The 13,048-nt window shown below is 38.8% G+C and overlaps 1 protein-coding gene across 5 annotated transcripts in view; it reads left to right on the forward strand.

Annotated features, from left to right (window-relative positions):
• The window catches only part of SLC12A6 (solute carrier family 12 member 6), an 88,377-nt gene that overhangs the window by 70,962 nt on the left and 4,367 nt on the right, over positions 1 to 13,048 (forward strand). For 4 of the 5 annotated variants that reach the window (XM_004751016.3, XM_004751017.3, XM_004751018.3 and 1 more), the window contains 11 exons: positions 2,552 to 2,726; positions 3,031 to 3,149; positions 4,349 to 4,447; positions 6,656 to 6,775; positions 7,555 to 7,659; positions 8,067 to 8,235; positions 9,405 to 9,600; positions 10,234 to 10,403; positions 11,643 to 11,774; positions 12,366 to 12,473; positions 12,675 to 12,859. In XM_004751016.3, the coding sequence (XP_004751073.1) occupies positions 2,552 to 2,726; positions 3,031 to 3,149; positions 4,349 to 4,447; positions 6,656 to 6,775; positions 7,555 to 7,659; positions 8,067 to 8,235; positions 9,405 to 9,600; positions 10,234 to 10,403; positions 11,643 to 11,774; positions 12,366 to 12,473; positions 12,675 to 12,859 (1,578 nt within the window). Of the gene's footprint in view, positions 1 to 2,551; positions 2,727 to 3,030; positions 3,150 to 4,348; positions 4,448 to 6,655; positions 6,776 to 7,554; positions 7,660 to 8,066; positions 8,236 to 9,404; positions 9,601 to 10,233; positions 10,404 to 11,642; positions 11,775 to 12,365; positions 12,474 to 12,674; positions 12,860 to 13,048 lie in introns of those variants that run through there. The other variant, XR_006602891.1, reaches the window with a different exon arrangement.

Here is a 13,048-nt window from a genome sequence, read left to right on the forward strand (position 1 = left end):
AGGTTGCTGGGTGTTTTTCCTTTCCTCTCACCTATGAGCAAAAACTATGTTTTTGTAAGAGATACCAAGAAAATCTTTCCCCTAACCCTGCTACAGCTCTTCCCCCTTTTCCCTATCTGGGGGAGTTAACTAGCCTCCCAATTCACCTTCTTAAAACAGAAACATGGGTGCCATCCTAGACTTTTTCCACCGGTTCCCTCATCCAGTTAGTTTCTAAGTCCTGTGAAGTCCACCTTTCGTCTCAGTAGATCTCTTCCACTATTCTTTACCTCTGTCCCCTTTCCCAGGCCTCTGGGATCTTCTGTCTAGATTACTGTAGTTATCTCCCTTTAAATATTACCATCTTCAATCCTTCTTTCCTGTTGCCACTAGATTTTTCTACAACACAAAATTAGATTGTACAAACCTTCCTGCTTTACAGCCTGCCAAAAGCCCCTTGAAACCCATCATTTCGATCTGGCCCTGTGTACCATTTTCTGATGTCCTCTCCCAGCATTCCCTTGTAAACTCCCTGGGCTCCAGCCATAACCTGATGCTAAATACTCAGCCACACATTTGTTTGTGCAGTTTCCTTTGCTTAGAACAGTTAATTCCCTCCTAGTAGACACATCGATCCTCTAAAATTAGACTGAGTGTCTTCTGTCCTGTGAATCTTTCTCACACTCACCCAGCAGAGATAACCATATACCCCTTCTTATTCAGCCACTACAGTATTGCACATACCATATACACTGTAGCTTTTCATATCACTCTTTCCAACTCAATCGAGTTCTTTTAGGACAGAAATCCCAGTAGATGCTGTATATGCATATTGTTGACAAAAAAGAATAAGTAGCACAGTTTACTATTACTGTACTATTGTCACTGAAAATATATGGGTGTATGAGCTTTGGTAAATTACTCCATAATATAAAAAGTACTGAAAATGTAAGCTGGTATTCCTTTGAAAGACTGTTGGTCATTATCGGGGCACCTGGATGGCTCCGTTGGTTAAGCCACTGCCTTCAGCTCAGGTCATGATCCCAGGGTCATGGCATTGAGCCCCCACATGGGGCTCCCTGCTTAGCAGGAAGCTGTTTCTCCCTCTATCACTCCTCTGCTTGTGTTCCCTTTCTCGCTGTGTCTCTCTGTTAAATAAATAAATAAATAAATAAAATCTTAAAAAAAAAAATAAAAAAGGAAAGAAAAACTGTTGGTCGTTATCTTCTAATGTTGAATGTACACATACCTTATGACCAAGAAGAAATGCATGCACACGTGCATTAAGAATCATGGATAAGAATTCTCGCAGCACTATTATCATTAATAGTCAAAATCTGGAAATAGTTAAAATGTTCATTAATAGTAGAATGAATAAATTATGTATTCATAATGGAAATGGAGTGGAAAACCATAGAGCAATGAAAAATAAATTATCCACAGCTATACACAAAGTAAATAGGATGAATTTCACAATGTTGAGTGAAAGAAACAAAAGACCTATACCTTATTTCATTTATTGAAAATTAAAAGGACAGTGGTGGAGGGGACAAAAGGGCTAGTGTTGGCCCGTAGGCATAAGAGCAAATTTGGGTGCTGGCAGTGTTCTGTTCCTTGACTAGATAGTAGCTGCATGGATGTTTGTGAAAATTCATTGAAGTGTACATTTTTTTGTACATTACTTTTTGTGTGTCATACTTAATAAAAGATGGTTAAAACCATAAATAATTAAACAATGACATCACATGAACCCATCAAATTAGGACTGACTTTTAGAATTTTAATACTCAAGGCTGGTGTGGAATAGGTATGTACTATAAAACTTAAACCTTCATATACTTCCAGTGGAAATAAAATGTATTATAACCTTTCTGGAATTTAATAATAAAATGTATTATAACCTTTCTGGAAATTTATAACCATTTTGGTAGTGATTTTGAAATATTTTAGATATTGATCTCTTTTACTGCAGTTATTCCCTCTTAGGAATCTGCCATAAGGGAACAAATCTGGGATGTGTGAATGTAGATATGTGCATAAAGATGTTAGTCACAGTATTTTCCATAGTGTAAAATCAACACTAGAGAAATGGATTATGTAAATTATGATGCAGTATTGTTAAAACCACTAAAATTTTTGTTCCTGAAAAGTTTTTCATGACATAGGAAAATGTAAGTTAAAAATATGGAATTACAGGTATACTGTGATCTCATCTGTATTTTTAAAAACAGTAAACAGATTCAAATGTGAAAGTATACTAAATATTACCAGTTATGTTGTGATTATGGATTTCTTCCTGGTTTTTATATTTTTTGTATTTTTCTAATTTTTGTTGCAAAGAGCACAGATATTTTGATATTTTGCGGGGGAAGCTATAATTGAAGTTTAGCTTTATTTTCTGGGCCTACAGGTTATTTTTTCTTAATATAAATCAAATCTGCCTACCTTTACATTTCTTAATACTTATGTCTGTCTCAATTTTAATTCTCTAAAAAATTATAAACAGAAAAAATTAGGTGAATGTCTCTCTAGTCTTCCAGTATAATTTTCCATACCCTCATTTCTTACGCAGGTTTGGGGATGCTGTGAAAGGTAATCTGGTGGTGGGTACCTTATCTTGGCCTTCCCCATGGGTGATTGTTATTGGCTCCTTCTTCTCCACGTGTGGGGCTGGACTTCAGAGTCTCACAGGTGCACCAAGGCTGCTACAGGCAATAGCCAAGGATAACATCATACCCTTTCTGAGGGTGAGTGTCCCTTTCCCATACCCTATTTCCTTTTTGTCAGATTTTATGAGAAACTGTGTGGGTCTTCATAGGCTTAGGAATTACTAGATCATACAATGTGAAGACGTGGGTTTTTAGTACAAAACCTTCTAAGTCGCTATGGGGGATGAGTTTATATGTGAGTAGGATAAAGTTATTTAAAAGATGCCACAGTTGTTAACACCATTATCCATCATATATCTGAAACTGTCGCATAGAGGAATCAGGGAACATTGACTCAGACATATCCCACCACCTGTGTCTGATATTTCCCTTCTCTGTACAGGTTTTTGGTCACAGCAAAGCCAACGGGGAACCTACCTGGGCTTTACTTCTAACTGCTGCTATTGCAGAGCTGGGGATTCTTATCGCCTCCCTGGATCTTGTGGCCCCAATTCTTTCTATGTAAGAGCCAGTTCTTCTCTTTTTTTCTTGCTTATATGATGTGTAGTACGTGTTGATTTCCATCAGGCATGCAACAGTAGTGATAAAAGAGTGAGCCAAGTACAGGTGTAACTTCACCTAAATAATATATATTCCTAAGAACTTCAAGGCTAACTTTTATAAATCATCATGGTTTCTTCCTACCTGTATAACTTCAAAAGTTCTTTGCCTTCATTTCTTATTCATTATCAGCTGGTTGTAGCTTTTACTGCTGCTGTTAGCTTTGCTCCTTCAGCTGCGACTTAGTAATGACTTAATACCTGCCTGGCACTGGGCAGCATGCTAGGAATACAAAGATGAATGACAGAACCTTAAGGAACTGATGAGAGAGAGAGACCAGTAATCCTGTGTAGTGGGATGAGAACTATGGTAAAGGTGAACACTGCTATAAGAGCTCAAAAAGGACTGAGATTCAAGAAAGGTTTTCTAGGAAAGGAGACACTTGCATCTTGAAAGAGGACTGGTTATTTACTAAGCAAAGAAAGAGTGAGATGTTCCAGACGTGGAATGTGTGTAAAGGAATTGGGAATGAAACCACATAGCACATCTGAGAATTCAAAGTAGTTTGGCTTTGGATAGAATGGAGTGTGACTGTTGAGAGTAGCTGAGCAGAGAGGCAGGTAGAGCCAGGTCACAAAAGACCTGGAACTTTTACCTGGAGGTTGTGAGTGATCCTTTGAGATCATGTTTATGTTTTAGAATGATCAGTTTGGTATAAAAGACAAGTGAGAAGGAGGCTGAAATTGGGCTGAGAATGCTACCCGTAAACTTATTTAATCCAGCAGGGAAGAAATGAGATCCTGAAATAAGGTGATAGCAGTAGAGATGGAAGGGAGGAGAAAGGTTTTAAAATGTGTAAATAGGTAGAATCCATAGGACTTGATAAGTTAATTTGGAACAAAGATAAGTAACAAAGAGGAAACTTGGATTATCCCAAAAACAACTGGGTATAGAGTGGATGTGTCTTTCACTGTGAGAGAATGCAGAAAAATGAGCAAATTCATGGGGAGAAGTTAAATTTTTCTACATCCTAGTCTTAATCAAAGGCTATAGTGAGCTAGAACAGAAGCTTAAACACAACAAAGGTCTCTATTTACCATAACCCTTGGAGAATCATTTTACAATAATAATCATGCCTTTTACTATTTTTATTCTGCCAGGTTTTTCCTGATGTGTTACCTCTTTGTGAATTTGGCATGTGCATTACAAACATTACTTCGAACACCTAACTGGAGACCCCGGTTCCGCTACTACCACTGGTAAGTCTGTTCTTTTTTTTTTTCTTCCCCAAATTTGGAGAGAACCTGTCATGAACTAGAAAAGTAGGAGATTCTGGGTTGGTTAATAAAATTTTTCTTGGCCAGCCATCCTGTCCTGCCTGTTTCAGCTTCGGTGATCACCTGAATTTCTACCAAATTACCATGTGTTTTCGTAGTTCACTTTATAACACCTACTTGAGAATAAAGACAGAAACTATGAAATATGTATTTCCAGTCTGCTGTATTCTTCAGCTTAAACCAGCCTACCCTTTGCATTATTTGTTTTCCCATTTCCTTCTTAGCTAAGGGCTGGGCTTCACCCCTTTTCTGTCTTCATTCTCATTTTCTCATCAGTTTTCATTCTCGAACTCTCTTCCTTACGAGGTTCATTTAGCAGGTAAGAGTATGAGCTGTGGAGTTAGATGACCTTAGCTCAGTGTCAACTCTACTATTCCCTAGCTTTGTAGCTTTTAACAAAACACATAACTATATCATATTTAATTTTACCATCCTGCTACATAGTAAAGCTCACAGTGAAACGTTGCTATAGCTGCTGCCTTCACATCTCCACCACTAAGGGAGTCATCACGCTTTTAGCTGCCATCCCATCTCCTCCTCATTTCCTTCCTGTCATAGCTAAAGGTTCTTAATATGTCCTGTGTGCACCTGTTGCTACATTCCTCTGTGCTGCCTTCCTCCTTGACCCTTTCCTGACTTCACTCACCAGTGGTAGGCACTAGTGTGACCTTTATGTGGCAAAAATTTAAATCCTTACTGTATTATTACCTCTAATCCTCTTTCTAGCTTTAACCTTAATTAAATGTTCACTATGAACTTTGTTGTGTTACTGTTTTGCTTTGTTAGCTTTTCCCTTTATCCTTATCCTATGTTTTTATTAGAGATAATTTTCTCCATATTAACAACTCTCCTGTTCACTCTTTCATTCATCGTAGAGCTAAGAAGTTCCTTCTGTACACAGAAGAACTTCAGTAAGCATGGTTATCTACTTAATCTATTTGATCAAAACAGGCATTTCATCATTCTCTTGCCAAGTTTTTCTCTCTCCTTTTTTTTAGAGGGAGACAGAGAGAGAGAGCCACCACATGTGGGGGGGGCAAAGGGAAAGAGAGACTTTTTATTTATTGATTTGACAGAGCAAGAGAGCACAAGCAGGGTGATTGGGAGAGGGAGAGGGAGAAACAGGCTTCCTAGTGAGCAGGGAATCTGATGTGGGGCTTAGTCCCAGGACCCTGAGATCAGGACCTGAGCTAAAGGCAGACACTTAACCGATTGAGCCACCTGGGCACTCCAAGAAAGAGAATCTTAAGCAAACTCCACACTCAGTGCTGAGCCCAATGCATAGCTCGATCCCAGGACCTTGAGTGCATGACTTGAGCCAAAATCAAGAGTTGGTCACTTAACCCACAACCTACTCGGGCACCCCTCTGCCAAGTTTCTCTTAATGTAAAGTAAGAAAACTAATGGCAGATTTCCTTTAGTGGGTTCTGCATGATGCTAAGGAATGTTCATAAGGTTTTAAGCAATATTTACATGAGATATTTCTTTTTAAAAGACCATGTTCAGGGGTGCCTGGGTGGCTCAGTGGGTTAAAGCCTCTGCCTTCGTGGCTCAGGTCATGATCCCAGGGTCCTACTCTTTGCATAGCAGGGAGCCTGTTTCCCTTCCTCTCTCTCTGCCTGCCTCTCTGCCTACTTGTGATCTCTGTCTGTCAAACAAATGAATAAATACTTAAAAAAAAAAAAAGATCATGTTAATAACTCTGTGTGCCCCATTCTTGCTTTGCCAAGTAGGTATTTATTATCCTCACACCTACAGATAACTTTCATTACAACCTGTTCATTTATATGTTTTTCCAGCAGTGGGAAACATCAGCACAAAGGATGGTTCGGGCCTCAGTGCAGATTTGCTGACTATTGCAGTCCATGATACGATAACTATAAAAATTGAGAAAAATCATTTTGAAACTTTTATAGCAATTTGACATTCTCACAGCATCCAGGCATATAGTAATGTTTCTAATAATTCATTTTTATTGCATTTTATAAAAGTTCAGTCTGCAGTATATTGGAATTAAAAAGATAATAATAACAATCCTTCACCAGTTTGAGAAGCACCTCTAGCACAGGCTTCTTTTTAGCTGCTTAGAAAAACATTTTCTTGTTTGCATTTTGGTTTTTAATTTTCTAGGGCCCTCTCTTTCATGGGAATGAGTATCTGTCTGGCTCTGATGTTCATTTCTTCCTGGTATTACGCCATTGTAGCTATGGTAATAGCTGGTATGATCTACAAGTACATCGAGTACCAAGGGTGAGTCTGTGGATTTGACCTTAATTACTGCTACAGGTATCAAAATGGACTAGTTTGGTAGAGCCAGCTCAATGAAAATTGCATTAAGGATCCAGACAGCTTCATTTAACTGCAACTAAACTCTATAACCCCAAATTCTTTTAGCCATCTTACAGACACAAACTACAGAATCAATAAGGAGAACCCATTGAGAAAATATGAACAGATCAATTTAAAAAGTTGCTAGAAGGACATGTCAAAATAATGATATTAAAGTCTAACACAAATATAAGTATTTATGTTTCCCTCTTCAGTTAAGGTAAAATCTCTGAAATAAAAAAGAAATTAATACTGAGAAACTTCATAACAACAAGACTACAGAAAAAACTTACAAAAATTAGGAATAAATAACACTGGTTCAGAAGATTACATTGAATTTTGCTTTCTCCCTATTATTTTCAAAATTAAATTAAACTTTGTGTCTGTTGTAATTTCCTTCTCCAAATTGCTATTTTACATCATTGCTTTTGAACAGTTACATAGAAGAATGAGCAAGTGATCCTTCCAGCCTTTGTTTTGAATTGTTTATTGTACAGTGTGGTCCACTGCTGAAGGGCAATATGGGTCTGCTTTTCGTGGGTTCATTATGTTAAGAGCATTATATTAATAATTAATATGAGTTTTAATTTTCAACTGCATGCATATGTTCGTTTTAGAAAGAGGGAAAAAAAACCCTTGTTTTGAAATTATACTTGCTATAGTTGATACTTGTCTCTGCTTTTTTCTCTTTTTTCTCCCAGAGCGGAGAAAGAGTGGGGTGATGGAATCCGTGGGCTGTCCCTCAGTGCAGCCCGGTTTGCTTTGCTCCGGCTGGAAGAAGGACCACCACACACTAAAAACTGGAGGTAAAGAGATCAATAGAGCTTAGTGGTATGGTGTTTGGCACATGGTTAACACACACAACTGTGTGCTTCAGTGATTATAGGATAAGGAATTCAGGTGGCTCAAAGAATTGGTGTGAAGGACCTGTTTTGAATGATTCCAAATCCTTCATACTTTATTTTCTTTGCTTCATGGGATATCTGATCTAGACTTCTGCCATTTTTTTGTTCCTCGCAGAATGATCAATCTGTGGTAATACTGGGAGGATTCAAATAAACTACAGCCTCATCCTAATGTTTCCTCTAATCTCTTCCTTCTTCCCATTTACGTTTTATTTAGATCTCCTGAATTAAAGGGTAGAATTTATCATTCTGTTCCCCAAACTCAAAAGTGTTTTTTCCCTCCCACTCTCCCACCAACCTCTTTACAGGCCTCAATTACTTGTATTACTGAAATTAGATGAAGACTTACATGTTAAGCATCCTCGCCTCCTCACCTTTGCCTCACAACTTAAAGCAGGAAAGGGTCTCACTATTGTGGGCTCTGTCATTGTGGGGAACTTCCTGGAGAACTACGGGGAAGCTTTAGCTGCTGAGCAGGTAAGAGTCAAGACGTATTGACTTAGTGGAATTTAGCTTATGACTTTGTGATGTTAAGTTGTCAGACATTATATTTCTAAGTTAATTGCTTTCCTGCATGTTCTGGGAGGTTTCCTTGTTAGTGCTAACTTTTGAACCATCATCGTCTCCTAAATAATGAGATGACCAGAAGATAATAATTTATGTTTTCCATTTAACAAGCGTTACTAAACTTTCAAGATTGTCAAGGCTAAGCACTGTTTCCAAATAGACTCTAAACGTTGACTCAGGCCTCAGAGAAGTCATGTAAATAAAACTATCCTTTGAACTGTGGAGATGGTTCTGCTCATTCTGATGATAAGGGGCCATGAACAACTTTCCTTTCTCCTTACCAGCCTACATTGGTATGTAGTCATGACCAAGGTTGCTTTACTTTTGATTAACTTTCCAAGTGAGTTCTCCCTAAAGAAGAAAGCGGTTTTGACTCTAATACTTACTTTAATGATAAAACCAACCCTGCTGTTCAGAGAAACGTACAATTACTTTTCAAAAATTTTACTGGATTTCATTTTGGAATACTTTGAAACCCTGAAAACTAGAAATACTTGAAGAAACATTAGTCTGGAATGATGGTAAAAATAAATAAAAAGCACAGGGTTGGAAATCAATAAACCTTGCTTATTACCCGTGCTACACCACTGACTTAATCTCTGCCTTCAGGAAAATCATGTCTTCTATGCCATTATTCCCTTCGTCTTTCCACTAAGAGAGTGGAGTAAGAATAAATGAAATATTATCTCAAATTGGCTTGAATAAATAATAGTAAAGCAAAGACAATGGTCATCAGTAATCATCATTAAAATATCAAAACAGATGGAAATAGGAGAAATGAAAAAACATACCTGAGAAAATTCTTAAGCGAAACTGAATCATCATATTGAGTTTCTAATAGTATGAGTCGGGGCATCAGGGTGATTGAGGAAGGAAGCAGATCATGTTCACACTCCGCCTGGTCAGTTAAGAAAGAATATTGAATATTTGTTTTATGAAGATCCCTGTTCTTGATTTGTTTAGTATGTTACAGAGGAAAAGGCAGAAAAACTCTATGTAGTCAACCAGCACTATATGTAGTAAGCACTTAGAGAGTGAAACAGGGTGAAGCAATTCAGCATTGAGGTTCTCTTTTTCAGACTATAAAGCATCTAATGGAGGCAGAGAAGGTGAAAGGGTTCTGCCAGCTGGTGGTGGCCGCCAAGCTGAGGGAGGGCATTTCCCACCTCATCCAGTCATGTGGCCTTGGAGGCATGAAGCACAACACGGTGGTGATGGGATGGCCTAATGGTTGGCGCCAGAGTGAAGATGCCCGAGCATGGAAGACTTTTATTGGTACAGAACACTTTTCATTTTATCCAAAGGGCCCAAATAGGGGATACAGTCAAACCTCTGTTGCCTTAGTCCCACCCCATAGCCTCCAAAAGTAGAGACTGGGCCATTGCTGAAGCATAGTCCTATAAGGGCACCTAAATAACTACTAACAATGATAATCTTATTCTCCTCACCCCCTCCAGCTTTATATTATGTTCATGAATTGTTTATCTCTGTCAAGTATCATGCTAGGAATTATCTCTGAAATTGCCCAGTTTTCATTTATGATCTGCCACATTGACATTCTCACAGGAATTGGAAGGATTGTCTTTCATCAAAATCTTCAGAATTCACATAACCCCCCAACCTTAGAAATGCAGTGATCGGAATTTAGTAATGTAAATCATGGTTCTGAATCTAATTCTGTTAGTTATTCAGATTTTTCTTAATGATTGTTGTTATCCAATGAGGTATAACCCACTATGTAAACAGAACACTTTGCTTAAAGAAATGTAAAAAACAAAAAAACACAAAACAAAACAAAAAAAACCACAACCAACTCAAAAACCATTATTCTTGCTTTCCTGACATGGTAGGAAGCAAGGCAAGTGTGAGGAGTCTTCTCTGTTTGTCCTGATTCTGTTTTCTCCCTAGGCACAGTTCGAGTGACAACTGCTGCCCATCTGGCCCTGCTGGTGGCTAAAAACATCTCCTTCTTTCCCAGCAATGTGGAGCAGTTTTCTGAGGGCAACATTGATGTGTGGTGGATTGTGCATGATGGGGGCATGCTCATGTTATTACCTTTCCTACTCAAACAGCACAAGGTACATTAGATACCTTTGGAAAAAAAAAGTCTTTCTCCCTTAATATCTGTCCTGGTTCACTAGGCTGACCCTTTCCCTCTGATTACAGTGTTGGGGCTTAGGATCAGAGGAGCTGGGGATTTTTCTTAGCATTCCCATGATCCTAGTTCCAACTGTATGAGAAGTAGTCTTTTTTCTATTTGATATCTATCTCCAAGTGAAATTCAGCAAATTAATAAAGTTCCATATGAACTCTTGGAGAAACACTGGCAAGTGAAACACATCCATTTAAAAGAAAAAAAGACCAAAGTCTCTCAAATACTGGAAACCTCTGTTCGGATGTTTTTGTATCTTATACATATGCATGCTCATCCTTTGGTAAGACTAGTTAAGCTGAACTTTAAAATTTAAGTTTAAAAGTTAAAATAGTCAAGCAGAGAGAGTCAATTATCATATGGTTTCACTTATTTGTGGAGCATAACAAATAGCATGGAGGACATGGGGAGATAGAGAGGAGAAGGGAGTTGGAGGAAATTGGAAGGGGAGGTGAACCATGAGACACTATGGACTCTGAAAAACAATCTGAGGGTTTTGAAGGGGTGGGGGTGGGAGGTCGGGGTACCAGGTGGTGGGTATTTGAGAGGGCACGGATTGCATGGAGCATTGGGTGTGGTGCAAAAATAATGAATAGTGTTATGATGAAAATGAATAAAAAATAAATTTAAAAAAGTTAAAATAGTAACTTTTAGAGTCTGCATGGGGCCATCAATATGCTATCCAAATACAGCACCCTCCTAATGTATTCTGTGTCCCCTTTTGCTGGTTTTCTTCTTGTTAGGAAATTAAGAACTTCTTAAAGTTGTTTTTTTGTTTTGTTTTGTTTTGTTTTGTGACAGAGGGAGACCACAAGTAGGCAGAGAGGCAGGCAGAGAGAGAGGAGGAAGCAGGCTCCCTGCAGAGCAGAGAGCCCGATGTGGGGCTTGATCCCAGGACCCTGAGATCATGACCCGAGCAGAAGGCAGAGGCTTTAACCCACTGAGCCACCCAGGCGCCCCTTAAAGTTGTTTTTAATGTGTTTCTTAGTCAAGCTTTTGCTCTCATACAACAGTATATCCAGTTAGAAGCTAAAAACAAATACCCTGATACTACAGGAAGGTTGTCCAAAGCAAAAAATGTCTTGTGTTTTAGGAATCACTCTTTTTTGGGGGGGAGGGGGGCTTCTTGCATCTAACTTGCCATATATGTATGGTACTTTCTCAGGTGTGGCGAAAATGTAGCATACGGATCTTCACAGTAGCCCAACTAGAAGACAACAGTATTCAGATGAAGAAGGACCTGGCTACCTTCCTCTACCACTTACGCATTGAAGCAGAGGTGGAAGTGGTGGAGATGGTGAGAAAGCGGAGTTTGAGATCAAACAGACCACCCTTCCCCCGTTTCCTACTCTGTCTTCCTAGAACTTTTTCTGGTTTGGGAAATTGTTCAGCTGCAAATGTGGATTAATCCCTTAGTTCTGACAGAGCCCTAATACATTGATCTAGATAAGTAGACTATGTATGTTTTGTGTATTTGGTGTTGTTTTTTAAATTTTTGCTTTCTTGTTTGTTGTACAGCCTTTATATTTCTCCCAGATTCTTGTCTGCTTAATATGGTTTTATTAAGTTTTAATTCATTTATGCATGTTAAAATCACACACAGCTTTTTAAAAATAACCTGGCAGTATTTTAAAAAAAGACTAGAGTTTGTATTTTGTTTCAAGGAAATATATATGTAATGGTTAGATTACGGAAAGGAATGTCAGTGCTTCTGTGTTTGATAGTTCATAATATTATATAACTCAGTAACTTAACAAAATAGGGGTGTAACGTAGGTTGATATTGTGGTACTTTCTCTGGCTTAATTTAGCAAATGGAAATGAAAGTGAGTGGTTCAGTTCTTCTTTCTCTTTTGTGCTTGTTGCCCACTCTGCGTTGTCTATGGCAGCATGACAGTGACATATCCGCTTACACTTATGAGCGCACCCTGATGATGGAGCAAAGGTCCCAGATGCTCCGACACATGCGACTGTCCAAAACAGAGCGGGACAGAGAGGTGAGACCTTCCTGCATTCACTGAATCCTAGTCTGTCACTGAGAGGGATGATACTGTATTATTCTCATAGAATGACACATTCTTTCCATCTTACTTTATCAGTTCTCCCACTATAACCACATTATTGTTTGAAAATAATTGAAGCTAAAGCATGAGAGGAAACTGGGTATAGAGGTCATAGCTGTGTTGGCCCCTCCTCAGGCACAGTTGGTGAAGGACCGGAACTCAATGCTGCGATTGACCAGCATTGGCTCTGATGAGGATGAAGAGACAGAGACCTACCAGGAGAAGGTGCACATGACTTGGACAAAAGACAAGTACATGGCATCCCGAGGACAAAAGGCTAAGTCGATGGAAGGATTCCAGGACCTGCTTAACATGCGTCCGTAAGTTTTCCAACACACAATCTTATCACATAACACAGTATCCTAGTCAGTGGCATACATGTGACTTTGCCTGGATACAGAGGATGAAGTATCTTCTTCATTTCACCCCAAATCTAGCCATCTCTCTGTTACTTGCCTGTGCATATCAGCTACGAGTTAACATTGTGCATAAACTAACCACCCTTCTTT

The sequence above is a fragment of the Mustela putorius genome, unplaced genomic scaffold (assembly GCF_011764305.1).
Source record: "Mustela putorius furo isolate JIRA1106 unplaced genomic scaffold, ASM1176430v1.1 tig00003898_pilon_pilon_pilon, whole genome shotgun sequence".
Taxonomy (NCBI): Eukaryota; Metazoa; Chordata; class Mammalia; order Carnivora; family Mustelidae; genus Mustela; species Mustela putorius.